A 25,245-nucleotide genomic window follows, 5' to 3' on the forward strand; every position below is an offset into this window, starting at 1 on the left:
AGGAGAACCCAGCTGAGATCTGAGCTATACATACCTGTGTGTGATCCTGCCTTCTCTTCCCTATTACACCTGAGTCAAAAGCGACCCTCACTTTTGCAGAATCTCTATATGCAGCTTCCCTCCTAGGTCCAGGATGGATAAGGGAGTACATGCATCTTGAGAAAGAAGATGTCAGAGACCATGCCTTTGGGGTTGGAGGAGGGGAGAGGGCACTGGAGAAATGACTGGCAAATTCAGCTTCACACACTGTGAGCAAGAGGTAGCTGCTTGTTTCCTCTGACTACAGCATCCCAGGATATAATTATTGTATTTTCACTTATTCATTTATTTAACAGCTGTATGAGACATAATTGCAATATCATAAAATTCATCTATTTAAAGCGTGAAATCCAATGGTCTTCAGCAGATTTACGAAGTTGAGCAAGCATCTCCACTATCTAATTTTAGAAAAATGTCATTCCAAAAGAAACTCAGGGTACATTAGCGGTTACTCCCCATTTCCTCTGCCCTAACTGATCTAGGCAATACTAATATATTTCTTGTCTCTGTGGATTTGTATATTTTAGATATTGTATATAAATGGAATCATGCAATATGTGAGTTTTTGTGCCTGGATCTTCTCACTTAGCATAATGTGTTCAAGGTTCATCCATGTTGTATCTTGTATCAGTGCATCATTCCTCTTTATGACTTAATAATGTTCCATGGTATGGATATATCACATTTTGTTTATCCATTTGCCAGTTGATGAGCATTTGTGTTGTTTCCACTTTTGGGCTGTTATGGATGATACTGCTATGAATACTAGGGTGTGTGTTTACGTGGATGTATGTTTTTATATCTCTTTGGTAGATAGCCAGGAGTGGAATTCCTGGGTCATATGGTAAAAAAAACATAATTATTTTTTAATAAATGACTGCCTTTCCTTTCTTCCCATTTTTTAACTGACAGTTTTTCCATTCCTTCCTAGGATCAGAGGGTCTCTGTTCTTACTTGGCAAATGACCCAAAGAAGAGCCATTAAAAGAAGTGGCAAAAAGGGCAGGCCTGCCCTGGGACTGGGGTAGGAAATAAATTGAAAGAGCATGAATACCCTCCTTTTCTCCCCTCCAAGGAAGCCAGGACATCTGCTGCCTGGTCATGATCACTCGGCATACAGCCTCCTGCTGGAGTGCCAGCAATTGGGCGAATTTTCCTGGGCTCCTTGCCACAGAGATAACTTGTTCCAGCCTCTTATTTACACCTCCATCTGGCACCCCAGTGGGGGATCTAGCACGCCTAAGAGTCAGCTGTGCCACGGAGGACAGGCGTGCTCTGGGCAGGCCAGCCACGCACCTTGAATGATGTGGTGGAGGGGTGCTAACGAGGTCAGCTGTCTGCATGCCTGGCAGGTTGGGTCTTCCAGCTGCCCAATCTGCTTCTAACTCAGGAAACATGGGTGTAAGGCCTTATCTCTTTATTCATCTTCCCTCCTTCATTCCTTTTTACACTTTCCACAAATAATATTGCCATTTTCTCTATTTTCCTCAAACCTGCTTCTGCTTCTCTCCATCTTTTCCGAGTGTAAGTTATACCCACCTTTGGTTGATGTAACAGGGGATGAAGTCTTTATTTACAGCTCCCCACTGTCTTCTACAGGGTTACTCTTCTTGGATGTGAGTACACAACCTCTGAGATGAACTCAGGGTCCAGCTTCATTTTCTACATAATAAATGGAGAAATCTTTTGAGGGTGGAAGTGAGATGGGGAGATTCCAGATGAAGGACACAGGAGATAATGAGATTGAATACTGTGGGAGCAAAACTTTTGAAAGGACTTCTCTCTTTTTTTTTTTTTTTTTGAGATGGAGTCTCGCTCTATCGTCCAGGCTGGAGTGCAGTGGCCGGATTTCAACTCACTGCAAGCTCTGCCTCCCGGGTTTACGCCATTCTCCTGCCTCAGCCTCCCGAGTAGCTGGGACTACAGGCACCCGCCACCACGCCCAGCTAGTTTTTTGTATTTTTTAGTAGAGACGGGGTTTCACGGTGTTAGCCAGGATGGTCTCGATCTCCTGACCTCGTGATCCACCCGTCTCTTTTGCCTCCCAAAGTGCTGGGATTACAGGCTTGAGCCACCACGCCCGGTGAAAGGACTTCTCTTTAGTGACAGAGAGGGAGAAAGGGATGTGGAGAATGTGAAAAGGAGAAAGGCATAGTGACAGTGATCATCACAGGACCTGTTATTTATATGGAACTTACCTTTGCTAGGCATATGCTTAATGCTTTGATTCATTATTCAACCCAATCTTCCAGCAGTGTTGTAGGGTTTTATTATTATTTTTTTGCTGAGGAGGAAACTGAGGTTCAAAAAGGTTAGAGAACTTTTCCAAAGTAACCCAGCCTGAAAGCTCTGGGCTGGAATTTGAAACAAGTTTGATCTGACTTCAAAGTCCACATTCTTAATAACTAAATACTATTGACGCTCCAAGAAGGTTTATAGCTGGACCTTTTGAAGGGCAGAGAGTTGAATTTACAGGTGACTGGATTAATAACCTGGGAAGTGGAGTGGCTCCATTCTTCACTTTGTGTGAGAGCAGGTGGCACTGAGGTGGCCACTGACTGGCCTGCCACCTGCACACGCTACTGGCTGCTTGCCCCTTGCCAGTCTGGGACTTTTAGCCAGCTCTCCAGGAAAGTGTAGTTCTGGATTTGGTCAGGCTGGCATTCTTCATTCCTAAAGCGTGCTGAACTGTGATGCAGGAAATCCAAATAGCTGGGGAAAAAGAGGCAGGATTTCTTCCGTACATGCCAGCATTGTGAAGATTTCTAAAAGTCAAGAAATAATCCATACAAACAGCACTTCTCAACAGAAACATTTCTTATTATTTATTTATTTATTTTATTATTATTATTTTTTAGACGCAGTCTCATTCTGTCACCCAAGCTGGAGTGCAGTGGCCTATCTCTGCTCACTGCAACTTCTGCTTCCTGGGTTCAAGCGATTCTCCTGCCTCAGCCTTCCGAGAAGCTGGAACTACAGGCGTGCACTACCACACCCAGCTAATTTTTGCATTTTTAGTAGAGATGGGGTTTCACTATATTGGCCAGGCTGATCCACCCACCTTGGCCTCCCAGAGTGCTAGGATTACAGAAGTGAGCCACAGCACCCGGCCTGAAAACATTTTATCTTCTAATCTAAGTTTATTATATTACTGTTTAAAATTATTTTCTTTTTTCTAGAGTAACCATATATCTCAAAAACAGCAAAGACTATAGAATATCATAGCTAGAAGAGACCCCTGTTTTGCTGTATAGATAAGAGAGTTCAAAGCCCTGGGTGGCTTAAGAGTCATAGATCTGTGTTTCAGTCCCTACCCTGCTGCTTACTAATGGTGGGACCTTGGGGAAGATACCAGATCATCTCCCCCTTTCCAAAACCATGCCTACCCTGCTGAGGTAGTGAAGATTAAATGACACATTCTCGAGCCCAGAAAAGTCTCCCTAACAGTACGTGCTCAACTAATGGGAATACGCTCCAGTGGGCAATGTCATCAAGGCAAAGCTAGGGCTAAAACCTTGTTTTCTGATTCTCAAACTTGCATATGCATCCATGTGTGCATGTGTGCAAGCATGCGTATGTGCACACACAGGCATCAACTGTGTGTTTATAATGTTTTACACTTATGTAGGTCTTCATAGTTTTCAGAGCACTCATTTACATGATATTGTTTGACCATCGCAGCAACACAGTAAAATTAGGCAGTAGTGGTATTATCAGGCCACTTTACACATTAGGGAAGGGAGGCGGGGAGAAGCTGACTTTATTCCGCCCCATGGCCAGTCAACAGCAGAACCGGATGCAGCACCCAGACACCTCATGCCTCCTTATCTAGAGGTTTTTTCCTCCCTGGCACAAGGCCATCTCACCTTAATGCCAAAGAGTTTTATGAAAATTTTATGAAAGAGTTTATGAAAAATTGTTATAAGGAAGAGTGAAATAAATACTGTGTTGGAGGTCATAAATGACCTAGGTAATTGACAACCTGATTAGATAGGGAAAAACTGAACTTTGAGATGATTGAGCAAAAGGTAAACAGAAAACACTGACAAGGCAGTTAACAACCCAATTCAAAGAAATATAGGGAAATGGGGGGTTGGTGGACACTTCAGACCACTGTGTAACTCTTTCCTGTCAGCTAAATCCTCGTCACTGAGTGTGAAATTATTTCCTGTTCATTCTGCCTCTGCAACATCCAAACTGCACATCCAAATTTCCTCAGACAAGGAAATACTCCAGTTCTTCAACATACTTCAAGCATTAGCTTTACTCTTTATTCTCAAAGGGGTATTTTTAAGCCCCAGAATTTGGATGCTCTTGAATTTACTTACCCTGGATACTTGAATACACAAGGCACTCTAGTGTTCCTAGAATACACAGAGTTCAAATTTCTTAGTGATGAAGAGCATCTAAAAAAATTGCCACAAGGAAATGAAATGGGACCCATGGCTCTTTTATTCTCATATCTGCTGCAGTTGCTCCTGGACAACTGTTGCCTGTTGCTCCTGGACTTCATACTGGTGCTTTAAAACTATTTATACCGTCAGATTTGGAGCATCTTGAAAAACCTACCACATCTCTCACAAACTGACATCTAATACTCTGATTCTATGAATAGACTAAAAAATTATTGAATTGCACATTTTAAATGGGTGAATTGTATACTATGTGAATTCTATCTCAATAAAACCATGAAATAATTGAAAGCAGAGTCTAAATAAAGATATTTATACACCCATGTTCATAGCAGCGTTATTCACAATAGCTAAAAGGTAGAAGCAACCCACGTGCCCGTCAACAGATGAATGGATAAACAAAATGCAGTATACAAGAGAATATTATTCAGCTTTAAAAAGGAAGGAAATTCGGACACACACTACAACATGGATGAACCTTGAGGACATCGTACCAAGTGAAATAAGTCAGACACAAAAAGACAACAACTATATGATTTCACTTACGTGAGGTACATAGTGTAGTCAAATTGTTAGAGATAGAAAGCAGAATGGTGGTTGCTACGGGATGGTGGGGAGGATGAATGGAGAGCTGTTGTTTAATAGTATAGAGTTTTAATTTTGCAAGATGAAAAGAGTTCTGAAGATTGGTTGCCCAACAATGTGAATACACTTAATGCTACTAATCTGAACAGTTAAAAATGGCTAAGATGGTAAATTTTGCGTTGTGTGTTGCACCAGAATTTGCTGAAAGTAGGGAGGCTGTGTTTCTTGTGTACCATTGCAAGGCACTACAGCCTGGATGCCTGTGAAATTCCAAATGAACAATGATAGAAGAGCTTTCAGAACCTAGTTTAGTTTTAGAAGAAAGAAGTGTTCATACTCTACTTATTATTTATTTCAAAGTTCTCTGGGATGAGAATTATAAGCCAGTTACTCTAGACTTTTCTGAGATTGATACTAATATACACCCATATTGATACTCATATATCTACTGATTCATTTATTCCACAAAAGTTGATTGGGTGTCTAATGTATTCTAGGCATGGGGCTGGATAATGAGGAAGCATTGGTAAGGCATTACTACCCCAGACCCCCGTAGGTCTTACAGTCTGACAGATTGAATCAATTGACTTGGCCTTGTAAAAATTCTCAAATATTTGGGTTTTTCATAGGACTTTTCTTTCATGTTACTTCACACAGTCATCCATGAATGCTGCAATAACAACAGCAGCAGCAACAACAACAACAATCTCTGGGTGTTTTTATATACATTTTTGTATTTGGTTTGATTTGATTTGGTTTGATTCTCAACTTCAATCTTCTCTTCCTTTTAGAATGCAAATTTCTTGAGAATAGGCCAGTATTATTCACCTCATATCCTCTAAAAAGTCTCCATAGCTAACAAAATGCCTTATACACATAACAGCAAAACACTTTTAAGAACCATGCTGAGAAAACATAGCTCTATCTCTAGACCAAAGTAATAACTACTGATTTTGGGGTCCTGAAACTATTCCAACCACCAAAGCAGATTGCAATATGATAAGGAAATATCTGTACCACAGTTTGGAAAATATATTTTAAAATGCCAACCGCGATCCTTCCTGTTGCATTGTGTAATGCAGTCTCTTTTTATGGAAGTTATTTCTCTATACTATTGCTAATTCTGCAGTAAGTGTAACTCTATAATATGTGAGATTTATTTGGATGTACAAGTTTGCTTATAACTCAGACCTCATGCTGTGCATTAATAACACATTTATCTCATGGCCTGTGGATTGACTTTTATAGATATCACATTCAAACCAGAAGAAATATCTAGAGTTGGGCAGGCAGTAGAGAATAAGCAAGGCCGTTGTTAGAAGGATTGACTGTAACGATCATGAATAGTATTGTTGTCATACTGCCTATTAAAAGATCCTACAATCAAAGGCCTGTAAACCAGAGTTATGCATTCAGATCTAGCTATTTAATGAAAACCTATTCTGAACAAAATACCACTCATATATTATTTCATTCATGCTTCATAATACATTTCTGATGGAGGCATTCCTAGTTCATTTTACAGATGGGGAAACTGTGGACCAATGTTGAAGAATTTCCCAGTGTTTCACAGCCTCCAAGTCCAATGCTGTTTCCACGTATAATACTCAATTTTGAACATTTTATTGTGTTAGGAGACTTTAAAAAAAAGTAAAAATAAAAACAAAAGCCCTGCAAGCAGTGTGTGTTGGTCAAGAGTTGCTGTTTCTCTAAGGTGCAGTAAATCCTTAGCTTTGTTTTCCTGAACTTTGACTTTCGGTTGCACGTCAAGCCCCAGAGGTGGGCAAACGCTGATGCTACAGAAACAGCAGCAAGTGGCAGCATTTGGGGCAGGAGGACTCATGCTGTTCGGACATTCCTAGCCAGGCTGTTGTTCACGTGGAGCCATGCCCAGCTCACCAAGGACACCTACGTCTGCCGACGCAAGTCATTCCTCCCTGATTATGAAAGTGTAATGTCCAAGGTTATAAACTGCTGAGAAGGCAATAGGGAAAGAGCTAATTTATGAGTCTGTAGTTACCAAAATGTAAGCAGCTCTGCTTTACATCACTGTCTTGGAGTGAGACAGACTCTCCAGCTACCTGTAATGTGACTCTGGACAAGTTACTTGCCCTCTCTGAACGAGAGTTTCGTTATGCATAAAATGGGGATAATAAGCCTTTCTTCAGAGAGGCACTGATATTGGAGATAATTTATGAAAACAACCAGGTACATCATAGGCTCTCAAACAAAGGATAGCTATTATTGTTGTATAACAAGAACAATTAGTACTAGTAGCATCTCTCAGCAGGTAGAATGTTTTAGCTATGGTACTGATCACCCTCACCCTGACTCCCAAGAACTTTCATTACACCTACTCTCTATTCTTTCATCACCATCCACCTCTTGTTCCTCCATCCTCCTTTACCAAAAATCATAGAGGATCACATAGCCCCAGAGCTGGTAACATGGGTCTGATGAATCAGGTACCAGGAGCTTCAATGAGCTCAGCTGAAGTTGGGGAAACCAGGAAACATACCATCAGATAGTAAGTGGAGTCAAGGGAGCTGATAGGACCTTTCCCTGGTCTGTCCTTCTACTATCCTCAGGAGAGGCCTTGGTCAAAACTTCCCTAGCCAAATGAGCCTCAATATTGTGTTTCAAATACTTCAATTTCCTTCAATATTCACATTCAATGATGAATATTTACCACTCTTAGAAGCTGACTAAATCTAAACTCTTTTTAGATCACCTAGTTCTGTTTATTTTTTCCTTCATTTTGTTGACATTTCACCTTTTCATCCATAAATTCTAGTGTTACACTGTGCAACATCAAGCATCTTGGTTTTGTTTTCCATTTTATGAATTATTCCAAAAGAACGTGTTCATGAGAATTTACCCTTTTTTGACCTTACGGTCATTCCATCACTTTTAGATTTCCCTCATTTACTTGCCTCATTCTTCATTTGCCTCTGGAAGCATATAATATTTTTACTCTTCTCTGGAATTCAATTTGGATTTCATACTTAGGAAAAAACCCTGCAGAATGAACCCATATCCAGACAGTACCATATATAGGGGTGCTGATGGCTTAGTTCAATCTCTTTGAGTTTAATTCTAGTTTTTACCAAATTTGAAGACAAAAGTACAAAGATTGCAAGAGAATGGGAATAAAAGACAATGATTTCTGGGATCAAATACATCAGAAAGCCCAGCTAGGTTTTGGAGGACTGGAGAAGATAGGAGAGACAATGATTTTTAAAAACAGAATATTTTATTTCCCATCTGGACAAAATTAACACATGGGAAATTCAAGGATTCAGAATCAATTTATTTTATTGAAAGATTATTTAAATTTAACTATAAATTATATAATAAATTGTTGGAATTGGCTACTAATGATATATTGAGGAAAAATAATAAAAATATAGCATTGATTGGGCGCGGTGGCTCACACCTGTAATGCCAGCACTTTGGGACGCCGAGGCGGGTGGATCATGAGGTCAGGAGATCGAGACCATCCTGGCTAACATGGTAAAACCCAGTCTCTACCAAAAATACAAAAAATTAGCTGGGCGGGGTGGCGGGCGCCTGTAGTTCCAGCTACTCAGGACGCTGAAGCAGGAGAATGGCGTGAACCCGGGAGGCGGAGCTTGCAATGAGCTGAGATCGTGCCACTGCACTCCAGCCTGGGCAACAGAGAAAGATTCCATCTCAAAAACAAACAAACAAACAAGCAAACAAATATACATATATATATCATTGATTGTCTAATTTGGAAATAATGATTCTTGAATGCCTACTGCACACAAACCCTATACAAACTCACTTAATGGTACTATGAAATCAAGATCCCACTTTACAGAGAAGAAAATAAAGGCTCAGACAAGTAAAAAACAAAACCAAAAACCCTTCACCAAGTTCATGTGTTTTGTAAGTGTTACAGTTACGCTAACAGCCTTCCTACTATCATTTAATGGACCCTAGAGCTCCGTCATTGACTAGCTGCATGACTTAGGGGAATCTCCTAATCTTCCTTGCCTCAGTTTCCTCATCTGTGAAATGGAGAGTCTATATTAGGAACTCCATGGTCTAAAGACATTCCTTGCAGCTTTAACATTCTATGAGTATAAGGAGTGTATGGGCATGATTTCAAGGATTGGTTGTTTATGAGCCAATCGGAGGTGTTGAATAAACACCTCCCTACTTACTAGGTCAAGGTAGAAAGGGGAGGGCAAACATTGGGGAAAAAAAAAAAAAACAACTTTAATGAGAAGTCTATAAAAATTGTGTGTTACCAAAGATGTGTCTTATTTGGCAATTGCTGCCTCACTCACAGCTTTTGATATCTAGGAGGACTCTTCTCTCCCAAACTGTAAGTAAAAAAGCTTCCTTTGTATACCTGGACTGCACCAGTGAATAAGGGGTTAATAATAGCACTAAGCTTATAGAAGGGAAGATTGGTTTGCCTCTGTTTTCGGGAAAAACTTGACGGTGGCTGAAAACGTAATGGCTCTGCTTGGAGGGAAATCCTTGTTTTCCTCTCTCTAAGCATAAATGCTCATTCACACCTTTCCTGGCTTTTTGAGAGGTGGCAAAATGCCCAAGATTGATTGCCAGTTACATGTGTTACCTGAATGAGGCCCTTGTGAGTCTCTGATCTAGGAAAAACAACTTGAACACTCCTATCGTTAGGTTCTAATCAGTTTTTGAGATTCCTGTTCATTTCAACTCTCAACCCTCTTTTCATAACAACGACTTATTTTAGCGATTTATTTACATATCAATTGCCTTATGTCATTTTCTACATTCTCTTCCCACACCTACTGGTACTGACACTGAAGTTTCTTTGTCACAGAAACAAACTCTTAGAGTGTTTTACCCTTTGCCTTCACCCACTGCTCAAATGAGGAAATGCAACAGGGTTGGAAACTTCACAGAGCATAGTCGTCATTTGATTATGAATTTCCAAACCCTTCATGTCTGAAACTTTCCAGAACATTTCCTGCTGGCCCCAGACATTGTGAAGACCCTAAAGCTTAAGATAGTAGGAATCAAAAAGTTGTGTATTTTGATACATTTGCTCTACTCTCTGAAAAATAGGCATTTGTGAGAATATGTTGCCTTTTTAAAAAATAACTTCTCTTTAAACAGTTACCTGGGGCTCCATTAGACAATTTGGATGCACCAGAGCTTGAACTCTGCTGCCCTGCTATTCATCACTTTAGCTAAGGCACATCTGGGTAGCACCCAGGCCCAGGTTAGAGCCAGAGATACTGGGGCAGGGAATAGGGAAATGCTGAATAGCTAAGAAGTCCTTTGGCTTCAGTCCAAGTTTAGAGGAAAGAGCACCATTCAGGACTTGTTCTGGGCTGCTCCACCTGTGTTGAAGGGCACTGGAAATCAGGCTGTCCTAGGGCTGCCCTTGATCATTCCACTGCACTTGTCACTGGGACACTGGAGTGGATAATGAAGCTATGGGCATCTTTATGCATCATATACAAAAGTGTTGCATGCAATGCCTAGAAATCACAGGCTTTCAATAAATAAGCCTCCTCATATTTGCCTTAAAAATCCATTTGTCTTGCACATAGAGAAGCAAATGAACTTTCTGCTGCCTTCTATTGCTCCAGGAATTAAATATCCATGTTACAAATAATTATGTTTTCACAGAACGTCTTCAAGGAAGGTAGAAGGAACCATACTATAGGATTCTATCTGCTATTTTGCTGAAGGATTAGAAATAGAATTCCAAGTCATAAGCCAGTAGGATGTAACTTGCAATACTAGAACATCACAACTTAGAAGGCACATCAGACAGTCTCTCTGGCTTCAGTTTCCTCATCTCTAAAGTGACAGGGTTTACACAAATATCTCTGAGGTCATTTTTAGCTCTGTTTTTCTGTGGTTACCTTCTGTTGTTAATACAACTTTCCTCCAGATTTATATACATTTTACCTGTTACACATATGTAATAAAGTGTGTGATAAAAAATGTATACAATGAAATGTGGCTGGGTGCAGTGGCTTACGCCTGTAATCCCAGCACTTTGGGAGGCCAAGGTGGGAGGATCACATGAACTCAGGAGTTCAAGAAAACCCTGGGCAACATAGCAAGACTTTGTTTATACCAAAAAAAAAAAAAAAAAAAATAGCTGGGCATAGTGGCAGGTGCCTGCAGTTTTCAGCCGCTTGGTGTCTGAGGTGGGAAGATCTCTTGAGCCCAGGAGGATGAGGCTTCAGTGAGTCATGATCATGCCAATGCACTCCAGGCTAGGTAACAGAGCAAGACCCTGTCTCAGAAAACAAAAAAGAAAGAAAGAAAAAGAAAAGAAATGTGAGAATCTCTCCACCCTACCGCATTCTTCAGAGATAACTCCAGAGTTGTTACTCTTTCTTTCCATAGACACACAAACAGTATGGGTATATATCATTTTTTAATGAAAAAATAGGAGGATAGTATATATTGCATACTTCTCTGAAACTTGTTTTTCGTTTAATAATATAATGTGAACAACTTTCCATCACACTGAAAAAAGTTGGCTTGAGACCTCAGAGAGCAGAGGCTTAGGAGTACTGAAATTGTTCCGTGTCATTACCCATCCCAGGCTGGCCTCCTGTCTCCCTGTGGTGAACATTGGCCTGTGACTCTGTTTTATGATTAACAGAGAGGTGACATTTGTGCTAACGTGGTACAGACCTTTAATCCCGCTGTGAAAGTTTAACTCCCTGTAAACAGTATTAGTTTGAATTGACCTTTTCACTGTTATTCTGGTTGAGTCAGCACAGCCAGATTGAAGAAAATAGTTTAGAAATAGGTAGTAAATAGAAACATAGTGGCCCCTGAGGTGACTTTTTTTTTTTTTAACTAAAAAAAGAGAATTAGTAATACACTGCATTTTATAGTGCTTTGTAAAGCTTTGTCATGTTTATCATGCAATTTAACAAACATATTTTGAGCAACTACAGTGAGCAAGGTGTTCACAGCTTGTATTTGCATTACCTGGCAAAGAGACAACCAGAATAGTGATTATCACCATTTAATCCATAGTAAACTGAGACTTAGGAAGCTGCTTGACTTGCCTGAGGTTCCAGTTAGATTAGGCAGAGATGGTCCTTAAACCTAGTTCTGTCTGATCTACTAGCAGCAAGCCTCTACATGAATGTGTCAGATGTTTATGAATAAGTAATGTCCATGGTGTAATCACCCACAGCTTAAGGTACTCTGGGGTGTCATCAAGGATGTTAGGAATCATCCAAAGGCCATTTTTTTTTTTCATCAAACTCACTCTTTCCCTTGAATGGAAAGGAGTGCTGCTGCTTATCTCAACTTGATGCTTTATTAGCTATTTGTCCTTGGACAAGTAATTTACACTCTCTTATATTCTTTCCTAATCTCTTAAATGGGAGGGAAAAAGAGCCCAACCACCTTCTGGGATTATTTTGAAGAAAAATTATATAGTGCATGTAAAGCCATTAGCAGAGTGCTTGACAATACATGATCACTTGTTATTATTCTTATTGGGCTGATTTTTTCTTTTGTTTCATTAAGAAAACATCTTTCTTTTTTGGTAATTGTCAACTCCTTTGTGCAAATGCCTAAACTGAGAAGTTTGCACCTTGCTCTGAAGATCACCCCCAGGTTGGCTTTTTTCAGCATGATGATCTAGAGGCCAGGTCCAAAGCTAAAAATCTTTTACTCCAATATTGGAGGCTAATATATAAATAGGGCAAAGACACTCTGTTGGCGGCTGGAACTTAATGGGCCTTGGAAGGTCACCTTCTCTAGAAATCCTTACCCACTAGCTTGTCCTATTACCCCAGTAACAGCACTGTAGTTTCATTCTTTTGGATTAAGAAAAGAACCTCTGTTGAAATGGAGAGGCAACAATGAGGTCATCAGTTATACCTTCTCATGAATTAGTTCAGTGGCCACTGACTCTTTATATCAGGGGACAGAGTACTGACAGCCTACCCCAAAGGGATGCAGAAAGTGTGGAGAAATACATTTGTCCTGAGGATAGGACTGGATAGGGACTCTGCTTCATCCTAGCTGGGACCTTGAACAAGTCAGTTAGCTTCTCTAAGTCTTAGCTTGCTCATTAATTAATGAAGATAATACCTGCTATAATTACCTCATTGCCAGTGGATCAAATGAGACCTGAGGTGTCCCTGGGCTTCCCGGAAGTAATATGTAGACATGCACCCTGTGCTGAGTGTATTGGAGGGAGAGAAGATGAGAGAAAGGAGGAGACCCCGGGATTAGACAGGAGGGTACCCAAGATAATCTTCACTACCATTTTTCCTTTGGTAGCCCAACCTATGCAAAAAGCACTCTTTGTAACATCCAAAGTGAGGGCTCTTTGAGCTTGCATTTTCAAGATTAACCCAAAGTGGCAGCCAAACAGGGGCAACGATCCCCTTCAGAGCACCACCAGTATGGAGACTGCTTGGTTAGGGGGTCTTCAAGCCAGAGTCTCCCCTTGCTAAAGCGGTGAAGCTGGAGCAGGGACTGCCATACAACTTTAGCATCCTCATAGGCAGTGAGAAACCTGAGCCCAGAGGCACTTAGGAAACATCCTCTCTGGTCTGCCCCAAGTGGTTTCCTGGATGGTTGAATATAAGGAAAAAGAAACTTGCACCCAACCCTCTGTAGTCCGAGGTCAAAGGGAAGTTAGCTTCAAGACTATGTATAGATTTATCCTTTCAAACTTGTTGCCTGGAGAATAATCTGTTGGAACTACAGACTAACGGAGCAAAGTGGAGGATAACTGCAGAGGCCAAGAGGGTCATTGTCCTGGCCTCAAGCCATTATGGAAATACAGTGGCACCAGGAGTCCACAGAACAGAGAGACAGTCCATTACTGCAGTTCCCTCTATTAGTCGTATTTTAGTGGGTCACTAATTAGTTCGTTCAGTGTTTGGATTAGTGATTCCAAAGGTCTCCTGGAAAGCATGCTGTCTAGGATCACCATGAACATTCAGCATCCCACCTTCATTCGTTGTGGCTAATTGCAACTAATAAGTGACGGGGGAAAAACACACCTCATTTGTTTATCCAGCTGTGGAAATGGGCCAGAGGTGTCACAGCAGTCTGCATAGCATGTCTGCACCCCCAACTGTCTTGATCATGCAACCATCCGAGCCACCCATGGTTCTGTGCACAACTCTCCTACACTCTTTTCCAGACCTGTCGCGATGGCCCACCGATTTCCAGCCCTCACCCCAGAGCAGAAGAAGGAGCTCTCAGAAATTGCCCATAGCATTGTTGCCAATGGAAAGGGGATCCTGGCTGCAGATGAATCTGTAGGTGAGTGTAAAAAGGAGTCCCATCATATAACAACATATTATTTTTTCTACACTTAGCAAAAACAGCTTGATAATCATATTCTTTACGGAAGTAAAGGTTTATGTACACAGGAGTGGGAGCAGAAGACTCAGTAAGCATAGAACTTTTGAGTCCTGTAAGTAGTAGGCACATTCCTGAAAGCCAAGGAAAGAGGCTCAAGCCCTTCATTTTAAGGCCCTTTGCCAGGGGTCATTTGAATCCAGCCTTGTAGTAAGGCCAGAAACTTAGCAACTAGCGTAAAGTCAGATACACAGGCATCTGCTGCTAGTGAGAAGTCAGTTTAAAGTCAGTCCAGTCAGGAAGGGCAGGAAAGTATCTGCATCTGGAATAGGACAGGGCTTATGGATGGGAGAAACTCAGGATGGCACAAGGGAAACCTGTGGCAGAGTTGCACAATCTGCCATAAAACAACAGAACCCTGAGAATCAAGAGCATGCCCCATCCCTCCTTCTGTATGTACATCCAGAGAGACTGAGGACTGGAACAGGGAGGCTAAAGAGGCCTGAGGGCCTTACATATCCACCTGGACCTGATGGTGGCTTCCACCCTGACCTCTATATGCCCAGCCCACACACTCCCTAACCAGCAACCCGATAGCAACCAGGGTCTTCTCCCTGGAACACAAAAAATTGAGGCAAGAACTTTGACTATCTGAAAAAAGAAAGGGAGTGTTACTTTCCACTGTGGTGAGGGTCTCTGAGATGATGTGGAGAAGGCTGACCGGAAAGCCCTGGCTTGCTCCTTATGCTGCACTCGGCCCTCCCACCATAGGTACCATGGGGAACCGCCTGCAGAGGATCAAGGTGGAAAACACCGAAGAGAATCGCCGGCAGTTCCGAGAAATCCTCTTCTCTGTGGACAGTTCCATCAACCAGAGCATTGGGGGTGTGATCCTTTTCCATGAGACCCTCTACCAGAAGGACAGCCAGGGAAAGCTGTTCAGAAACATCCTCAAGGAAAAGGGGATCGTGGTGGGAATCAAGGTGAACACCTCCATTCACACCTCACATCTGCTTTGTCCTAGGAAAACTCCCAGCACACTGGCAAGAGTGGGGCCAACACTCTGGACATTCTCCTCATCTAATTTCTCTTCTCACCCTTTTCCATCATCGTCTTCCCACAGAGAACCAGATCTTCTTCTAGATTTTTCCTCCAGTGCCCTTTTCTTTCACTCAAGTTTTCTACACATTCTTAATCTCTTTGCATCTCAATCTCATTTCTTAAAATGGGAATCTACCTCATGATGTTCTTACAGGGATGAAATGACTAAAAGTTTCTAGGCTGGACATGGTTACTTATGGCTGTAATCCCAGTACTTTGGAAGCCAAAGGCAAGAGGGTCGCTTGAGCTCAGGAGTTTGAGACCAGACTGAGCAATACAGCGAGACCTTGTCTCTACTAAAAATAAAAAATAGCAGCCAGGTGTGTTGGTGCATACCTGTAGTCCCAGATACTCAGGAGGCTGAGGTGGAAAGATTGATCACCTGAGCACTGGAGGTTGAAGTTGGAGTGAGCTGTGGTCATACCACTGCATTCCAGCCTGGATGACAGAGTGAGACCCTATCTCAAAAAAAAAAAAGAAAGAAAAAGTTTATATTGCATAATTATTAATGGTAACTATTATAATTATTAAAGCATTTACTATTCTATCTTATAACTAGGTCTTCCAATAATGCCTAAACTTCTCAAAAGTGAAAACTAGTATCCATTGAATAAGAGTGTTTACCATTCCAAGTACTCATTTAATTCTCATAACTTCTGGTAGTAGACTCAATTATCACCCTTATTTAGAGATGAAGTGAGAAAACTGAACTACAAAGAGTAACGTAACTTGCCCACACAGCAAGGCAAGGTCAGAGCCAGTTTATGCAAATTCTTGAGCTCATGACTTTGACTTTTGCTATGTAGAGAATAGAGGTTGTATCCTTAATTCTCTTTACCTCCTGTACTAACACAATACCTGGTGTATGCAGGTGCTCAATAAATGTTAGAGTAGACACTCTCACATTGTACCTTCCAGGTAACTTCCCTTCTGCTATGGACTGAACTGGGTCCCCCACAATGACTAATACACTTTCCTAATTCAACTCCTTGGTCTGTAAAAGATGCAAACTATTAGTTAGTTCCAAGAGTTCTGCTTGTGTTTTCCTGACATCTGACACCTGTTAATTATTTGTTAATTATTTGTATCCACAGTTAGACCAAGGAGGTGCTCCCCTTGCAGGAACAAACAAAGAAACCACCATTCAAGGTAAGGATATTGCCCACTGAGATAAATCATGCCAGTATAAGCTAGAAATGAAGGCAAGTAAAGAAGGAAGCAAGGGAAAACAAAATACAACTATTACACTGGTCTTCGAGCCACACATACCTGATTTTCAATACCAGCTCCTCCATTTAACAACTGTGACCTTGGGCCAGTCACTGAAATATTCTGACCCTCAGTTCTCCTATCTCGAAATGGAGTAACTGTTGTGGGGATTAATTTACACAATGAATATAAGGTGCTTACCACAGTAGCTTGGATAAAGAAGATTATACTCTGCACCTGGAAGTATTACTTTTATAAAAATATTTAGCAGCAGTAGAATGGAAAGGTCGCACACTTTGAGGTCAGACACACCTGGGTTTGAATCCTGGTTCTATCACATGCTACCTAGATAATTTTGCAAGTAGACAAGCCCAAGTAGACAAACATTAACTCACAACATTGTGTTAGCTAAGCAGAATTTGAATCCCAGCTCTGTCACTCTTCAGCAGTTCAAACTTGATAAAGTCTCTTAACCATTAGGAGCCTCAGTTTCCACATTTGTAAAATGAGTATCATATTAACTATTGGTTTCTTCTATCTAGATATGGAGTAGATAATATGTATATCATACATATATAGTATGTATATATATAGTTTTGATATAGTATGTATATCAAAACACTATTTATAGTATGTATATATAGTTTTGTATGCATATACATAGTATATATAGTATGTACATATATAGTATGTATATATAGTTTTGATATAGCATATATATCAAAACACTATTTATTAGATCTAGGTCTTCTGGTTCAGTGTTGTGATTAATGCCGATATGCTTGGCTGTTTTCAGTCCTCAAGCTCAGTGGATTGAAAGCTTAGCCAAGGGAGAACTCCTTCACTTTATGAGAGACCCCATGAATCTGTTACAAAGGTGTGAAGAAGCCTTTCTCTCTTTCGTGACTTGCAGGGCTTGACGGCCTCTCAGAGCGCTGTGCTCAGTACAAGAAAGATGGCGCTGACTTTGGGAAATGGCGTGCTGTGCTGAGGATTGCCGACCAGTGTCCATCCAGCCTCGCTATCCAGGAAAACGCCAATGCCCTGGCTCGCTACGCCAGCATCTGTCAGCAGGTGCTCTGCCTTCCCCTTGGGCTGAAAAACAGTAGGCTAGAGTTTTCTTCAGAGCTTTTCTTTTCAATTATACTGTAACTACACATGGACCTCCTTTTTTGTCACCAGTATATCCTAGTGGCATTTTTCACAACGGTTGCTATAGCCAACTGTGGTAGGGAGAGATTTGGTTCCAGAAGCCAGTAGGAGTCCAACTAAGCTATGAGTTCAAAGGATAATGTCATCAACTGCTGCCCTCTGTCAAAGTTCCAAAAGCTGTCTTATAAGTGATAGGGCTTTTGAGGCCAGGGAACTTGGTTGTCTATACTCCGTAACATCCAAGACATGATCCTCTTAGATTCCTAGCTGAAGAGTGACAGCTCTGACCGAGTTCCAATCCAAATAATTCCATGGAGGATGGTGACCAGATGCTAAAGTTTCTAACACATACTGAAATGTCTCTGGGTCCAAGTTAAGTTTGATTTGCTTCTGTGAGTACTATGTTGGGGTTACTAGAGTTGTGGACAGCTGAGATTCCCAATTAGAGCTATAAACACTGCTTGAATTTCCTCACTAACCCACCTTAGAGACATCTTTCTTAATGACTTATGCTTAGATGCCCCAAAAAGGCAGTAGCTAGGTTCTGAGGCACCTAGAATAGTTTCTAGAAAGAGATACAGAAATTATGGGTTTGTATTTAGTTTTTACCCCATTCTGAAAAATTCTACTGCCTTTAAGTCACCTATATAGTATTTCTCTATAATGGCTTCAATTTATACCAATTGCAACTGTTGAATCTCCTCCTAAGGAAAGGATAACAGTGAGCACAGCTTCACTTTTGCTTCCCTAATTTTCCTTTTTAGAATGGACTGGTACCTATTGTTGAACCAGAGGTAATTCCTGATGGAGACCATGACCTGGAACACTGCCAGTATGTTACTGAGAAGGTAAGTTTTAAATTTGAAGTTCCCAATTCTAGCTAAAAAAATCTTCGTTTTAGGTAACAGCTGTTACTTAACATATAACAGCTGTTATATTTGAAGTAGTGTTTAGGATGGATAGCACTGAGAAGGTAGGGAGGTGCTCATAAGCCCTTCACTTTTTTGGTACATAGTATGCTCCATATAGAAAAAGCGCAGGAGTTGCAGTACCAAGACTTGCGTGGGAGAATCCACGTTTCCACTTGTGGGATCTTGGGCAAGTCATATTATCTCTTTTGACTTCAATTAGATTACATGTACACAAAGAAATTTTCAAATAAGACACATGGGAAGATGTAATTAGAGAGTACTTTATTCCATCTGACTTTCTAAATTAGCCACAGTATATCTGAAAGAGGGTGGTTCTATTCACACACTGTGAGAAAGTAGGAGAGTCATAATGTCATCTGACCTTAGTTTCCCTACTTGGAAAATTATGTGCACTGAAATGCAATCTAAAAGCACTTGCACCTCTAAAATGTATGCTTATATGACTACTCAGCTTCTGTAAACATGGACAGTGGAGGCCTGTTTAGATGACCCCAAATAACTGAAGCAATGCAGTCTCAATAAGGAATGACATTGACCATGGGAATAATAGAAAGAAAGGAATGAAGGGCTTCTAGGAAGCAGAGCCATGCCCGTCATTCATGCAGTGAATGAGAAGCTAGATTAGGGGTGATGAAGACAGGCCAGTTTGGTTGTGCTCAGTGGCTATGGATTGCAACACATTGGTCTGATGAGGCCTGGAGGCTGGCTCAGAAGCTTTTGCCAAGCAGCAAATGAGAATTCCTTCATCCTGCCTCCCTGCAGTGTAAATGTGCCAACGTCAGGTGACTCTAAGTCTAGCTTTGAGTTTCACCTGGTGGGACCTCTTGTCCTTCAGGTCCTGGCTGCTGTCTACAAGGCCCTGAATGACCATCATGTTTACCTGGAGGGCACCCTGCTAAAGCCCAACATGGTGACTGCTGGACATGCCTGCACCAAGAAGTATACTCCAGAGCAAGTGGCTATGGCCACCGTAACAGCTCTCCACCGTACCGTTCCTGCAGCTGTTCCTGGTAAGGCCTTCTTTCTTCTCTAACTCAAGGTCTTAGCCCTCATTCTTTGGAGAGCTACAAGCTTTGTGTTTGTCCAGAAATCTGCTTCTATTCATGAAACAAACCTCTGTTATCTCACAGGCAGCCAGCACTTCTCCTCACACTTCAGAATACCAAGCATCCCAAGTCTGCCCAGATGCCCACAATCCATGTATTTCTTCAACATTTCACTGCCTTCCTTATGTATTTCAAACTCTTCTCTCTAGCCCAACTAGCTTCAGCAAAAAAAAAAAAAAAAAAAAAAACTGATTTCTCTGACCCGGTTCAGGCAAATTAAGCAGAGAAAAGACTGAGACATTACTTTTCTGGTAGGTTCATTGCTTGCTTTCTCAAGCAGGGTACATAAGGTGGGACTAATAGAGTGAAATGGCTTCTCTCCTACCAGGCATCTGCTTTTTGTCTGGTGGCATGAGTGAAGAGGATGCTACTCTCAACCTCAATGCTATCAACCTTTGCCCTCTACCAAAGCCTTGGAAACTAAGTTTCTCTTATGGACGGGCCCTGCAGGCCAGTGCACTGGCTGCCTGGGGTGGCAAAGCTGCAAACAAGGAGGCAACCCAGGAGGCTTTTATGAAGCGGGCCGTGGTAAGATGCTGCTACCTCGTATCTACTTGATGGTGTTCACATTTGGGGCTTGACTTTCTGACATGGAGAAGCATTGTTTTCTTAGGGCCAAGAAGGTATCTACTTCTACTAGCGTCTATTAGGCATTTGAAAATGTGGCAGTAGAGGTCAGTATGAGGATTGAGGCTAGAGAGAGTTTTGAATTATCCACACTGGTAGTATAGTTGATGAGAGGAGACTGAAGGACAATTTCAACAGAAACACTTCAGAGAGAAGGAGATAAGAGGACCAAGAACTGAACCTAGGATATTTTTTATTTTGGGAAGATGAGGAAGAGAAGCAACCAAGAAAAGCAGCAATTATATCGTAGGGTGAACCAAGCATTCTGGGAACAAAGAGTGAAGAATTTTTCTTTCTTTCGTGTTTGTTTGTTTTGAGATGGAGTGTTACTGTGTCACCCAGGCTGGAGTACAGTGGCACAATCTCAGCTCACTGCAACCTCCACCTCCTGGATTCAAGCAATTCTTCTGCCTCAGCCTCCTGAGCAGCTGGGACTACAGGCAGGCACCACCATATCTGGCTAATTTCTGTATTTTTTAGTAGAGACGTGGTTTCACCATGTTGGCCAGGCTGGTCTCAAACTCCTGACCTCAGGTGATCTGCCCACCTCAACCTCCCAAAGTGCTGAGATTACAGATGTGAGCCACCACACCCAGCCAAGTAAAGAATTTCAAAGGGCTAATAATAACATGCTACAGAGAGATTCAAAACAAAGGCCAAGAAAAGACACTGAGATAGGCATTTAGGAGCATATCAGTGACCCTCACTGAAACAGCTTCAATAAAGAGGAAAGGGAAGGTGCCCATTCGATAAGCTTTTCAAAAAAAGACCCAGAAAGGTTGCCAGGAGAAATGGGGATCAATGAAATTTTTATTCAAATAATAACCAAAATTTAAAAAATACCCTTTATGAGCCAAGAACTGGAGTGAGCAAATCAGACATAGCCATGTCCTCCAGGAAGCTTGGAGTTTAGCCAAATAGGAGAGAGCTTGGCATGCTTAAATGTAAAGAAAGAGGCTGGGCGCAGTGGCTCAAGCCTGTAATCCCAGCACTTTGGGAGGCCGAGACGGGCGGATCACGAGGTCAGGAGATCGAGACCATCCTGGCTAACATGGTGAAACCCTGTCTCTACTAAAAAATACAAAAAACCAGCCGGGCGAGGTGGCGGGCGCCTGTAGTCCCAACTACTGGGGAGGCTGAGGCAGGAGAACGGCGTGAACCCGGGAGGCGGAGCTTGCAGTGAGCTGAGATCCGGCCACTGCACTCCAGACTGGGCGGCAGAGCGAGACTCCGTCTCAAAAAAAAAAAAAAAAAAATGTAAAGAAAGAGGAGCCAGAGGAGACAGTAAAGATGAGGAGACTGGGGATAATTGAGTGGAGAAGAACTTAGAGGAGCAGGACTGCATGAGACTCAATATTAAGCATAGGTGGCATAGCTGGTGTAAGACAAAAAGGAGGGAAGAGTCAGAAAAGAGAATGTGGTTGGAATCAGCTCTATATAAGTTAAGAGATGTAGCAGTTGATGACTGATTACAGTTGAGGGTATCTGCTGAGAATGAAGAAATGGAAATTTCAATACTGACAGTCGGAAAGGGTAGAAAAGCAGTTAAAGGGACTTGCTAGGAAATTGATCACACATTATGGCCAGACATGGTCAAGCATCAGATAAGGTGCAGCTGAAATAAGAGTGAGTGTGTGGTAGCTTCATTCCTGAATTTTCCTAACAGCTGTCTAAAGCATGCAGGAAGATTCAGATAAACCTGAATGCAAAATAGCAGGGTAGAAGAGTGAAAGTTTAATAGGAAGATAGAATAGTGACAAACTTTACCGATAGCCTCTGTTAGCTTGCTGATCATAGAGGAAGCTGGGCAAGGAACCAAGAGTAGTCAGAAGTGTGGTGATGAGGCCCTAAAGGGAAGGAAGGCCCCAGGGAATCTAAATAATCATCTCACAGGCATAAGAGAGGTATGAGATTTTCAAAGTAGTGCTTTACCTTGACTGCGGAAAGCAGAGTGCAGCGGTGCTGCTGCATGGCTGATGGATTGAGGAGACCTAGCTCACATGATGGAGGGATTGTGAAAGCGCAGGTCATAGGGACATCCACACAGAAGAAGGGAAGCTGAGTTTATCATCAAGGATGGTGCTTCTCAAGCTCCAGTGTGGATCTGAATCACCTGAAGGACTTGGTTTTGTTGTAATCTTTTATATTTACACATAATAATTGTATACATTTATGGGGCATCTGTGATTTTTTATATATGCATATAATGTTTAATGATCAAATCAGGATAATTAGGGTATTCACTCCAAATATTTATTATTTCTTTGAGTTGGGAACATTCTAAATCTTCTAGCTATTTTAAAATATGTAATAAATCGTTTACTATAATCACCTTATTGTTCTATCGAACACTAGAACTTATTCCTTCTCTCTAACTGTATTTTTGTACCCATTAGCAACCTCTTTTCATTTCCCCTACCCCCACTTGAAGCGCTTGTTAAAAATGCAGGTTATGGGTCTCACCCACTGAGTTTCTAATTCAGTAGGTCTGGGATAAGGCCAGGGAATTTCTATTTCTAACATGTTCCTAAGGGATGCTGGTAGACCATGAAACACACTTGGAGAACCATTGATGTAAAATGTAGAAATAAGTCCTGGAGACAACAGACAATAGCAACACTGGAAGAAGTGGTACCACTGAGTGACATTCAAATATTGTCATAAGTTTCATAATTCTGAATTTATCTTTAACTAGAATGTGTACAGGAAAGCAAATGATACTATGATAACTAAATAAAAATTACATATTCTTCTAGACCAATATAGGTCAAAAATGGAAATATTTTTAAAATAAACATGTTTTTCTTTTGGTATAGTGTACTATACTAGTGAGAAATTTCTCAACTTCAGTTTCCAGTACTGCTGCTGCAATATTGTTGGTACTGAACAGATTTCCCCAGTAACTGACACAAACCTCAACCTTACCAAAGAAATGCTCAGAAAACTGGGATAAATAGGGGAGACACTTTATAGAAGGGGGATGGTATCAGCAGCAATATTCAGCAACATCGCTGTAAAAAGAAGAAAATCTGAGTGAAGGTTTGGCTGGTTTCCCATGAGAAGTAGACAGGGTCAAGGTGGGGTCACATTTCCTCTAACTCGTCTCCTTTCTCTTATTTGTCTTCTAGGCTAACTGCCAGGCGGCCAAAGGACAGTACATTCACACGGGCTCTTCCGGGGCTGCTTCCACCCAGTCGCTCTTCACAGCCTGCTACACCTACTAGGGTTCAATGCTCGCCAGCCTAGCTCCAGCGCTTCTAGTAGGAGGGTTGAATGGGAGCAACTTTTCCTCCAATCCTGGAAATTTGACACAATTAGATTTGAACTGCTGGAAATACAACACTTGTTAAATCTTAAGTACAATGGGGGAAAAAAACCAAATCAGTTATTGAAACATAAAAATGAATACCAAGGACCTGATCAAATTTCACACAGCAGTTTCGTTGCAACACTTTCAGCTCCCCATGCTCCAGAATACCCACCCAAGAAAATAATAGGCTTTAAAACAGTATCAGCTCCTCATCCAAAGAACAACTGCTGATTGAAACACCTCATTAGCTGAGTGTAGAGAAGTTCATCTTATGAAACAGTCTTAGCAGTGGTAGGTTGGGAAGCAGATAGTTGCAACCAAAAAAGAAATAGATATTCTATAAACCTTCAGCTGCTATCAGGTTTCACTTTTCTGCTCTTGTTGTCCAAAGACTCAGTGTATTTCATTACTTTTGACTCTACTAGACATGACTGGGTTTCAACAGTAAAGGTCTTCAACTCTGGCTATTCATTGGAATTAAGTTGCAAAATTTTAAAAACTCAGATGCTCAGGCCACACCTCAGCTCAATTAAATCAGAAACTCTAGACCTAGAATCCTCTACCTATTAGATTTCTTAAAGTTCCCTCTGATTCCAATGTACAGTCAAGTTTGAGAACTACCAATCTAAATTTCCAGTTTGAGGGTATTTGAAAATTTAAAGCCATTCACAATATGAAGACAGCTAAAAATGTAGAATGATTTTGAGCAACTTGTGGAGTGTAATAAGATAATTCATGTGACTTCAATGCTTGGAGCATTCCTCTTCAAGTGGCCCAGATTTGGTGAAACAGGACTACCTTGTCATCTGCACGTCCAGGTACATTTCGTAGTTTTGCAGTAAATAATATTCACATAATGATACTGTATTGACTTTCAATTTTCAGAATTAACCTACAGTTAAAGCACTTAAGACAACCAGAGTTATAAAAGAGAATTTAAATATTATGACTTTGGACAGTGTAAAAGTAATGATTTAACTGACAGAAGCTGGGAAATATAAGGGGGAGGAGAAGTAGAGGAAAGCAAAGAGAGTCAGGAATACTACTTAAAACTGATGGGTTAAGAAGTAGTGCTTTAATTCTATTTAAGTAATAAAGGAAAAGGATATAAATCATTAAAATATATATATCTAAAATTAAAATATTGATGATAGTATGCTAAATTTCTTACCTTGAATAATACAAAGACAAATGGTATTGTATAGATTAACAAATGAAGTAACAGAGGCTTAACATATTATTTAGAGGAATAAGACAGAATTAGCCAAAGGAGCTTACTCTTAAGGAGAAAGACCTGGAAGTGGGGGCACAGGAGAGATGACTTTTCCTTATTACCTGCCCTCTACAGTATTTGAATGTTTATTTCCATGTACTTGTCATTACTTTTCTAAAAACAACTATATTCATACAAGCAACTCAAGCCTATATTAGAGATCTATTAAGCCA

The 25,245-nt window shown here is 41.1% G+C and overlaps 1 protein-coding gene across 2 annotated transcripts; it reads left to right on the top strand.

Annotated features, from left to right (window-relative positions):
• The first annotated feature begins 9,275 nt into the window (after nt 1-9,275).
• ALDOB (aldolase, fructose-bisphosphate B) lies at nt 9,276-24,656 on the top strand. 2 transcript variants are annotated; one of them, XM_033237944.1, is made up of 9 exons: nt 9,276-9,389; nt 14,202-14,323; nt 15,134-15,345; nt 16,558-16,612; nt 17,586-17,746; nt 18,589-18,672; nt 19,592-19,766; nt 20,191-20,390; nt 23,618-24,656. In XM_033237944.1, the coding sequence occupies exons 2-9, from the start codon at nt 14,212-14,214 to the stop codon at nt 23,711-23,713; spliced, it is 1,095 nt and encodes a 364-aa protein (XP_033093835.1). In that variant the 5' UTR covers nt 9,276-9,389; nt 14,202-14,211; the 3' UTR covers nt 23,714-24,656. The 2 variants fall into 2 exon arrangements, with proteins under 2 accessions (XP_033093835.1, XP_033093836.1); XM_033237945.1 differs by lacking the exon at nt 23,618-24,656 and adding an exon at nt 22,437-22,481 and having other exon boundaries at nt 9,277-9,389; nt 20,191-20,408.
• The last annotated feature ends 589 nt before the right edge of the window (nt 24,657-25,245 follow it).

The sequence above is a fragment of the Trachypithecus francoisi genome, unplaced genomic scaffold (genome assembly GCF_009764315.1).
Source record: "Trachypithecus francoisi isolate TF-2019V2 unplaced genomic scaffold, Tfra_2.0 Lachesis_group16, whole genome shotgun sequence".
Classification (NCBI taxonomy): Eukaryota; Metazoa; Chordata; class Mammalia; order Primates; family Cercopithecidae; genus Trachypithecus; species Trachypithecus francoisi.

What these genes read in the sequence shown, in the direction of transcription:
- ALDOB (XM_033237944.1), top strand. Translation starts at nt 14,212, where the DNA reads ATGGCCCACCGATTTCCAGCCCTCACCCCAGAGCAGAAGAAGGAGCTC. An exon ending in CGTTCCTGCAGCTGTTCCTG is followed by an intron (nt 19,767 to 20,190) that starts GTAAGGCCTTCT and finishes CTCTCCTACCAG; the next exon opens with GCATCTGCTTTTTGTCTGGT. An exon ending in CTTTTATGAAGCGGGCCGTG is followed by an intron (nt 20,391 to 23,617) that starts GTAAGATGCTGC and finishes TTTGTCTTCTAG; the next exon opens with GCTAACTGCCAGGCGGCCAA.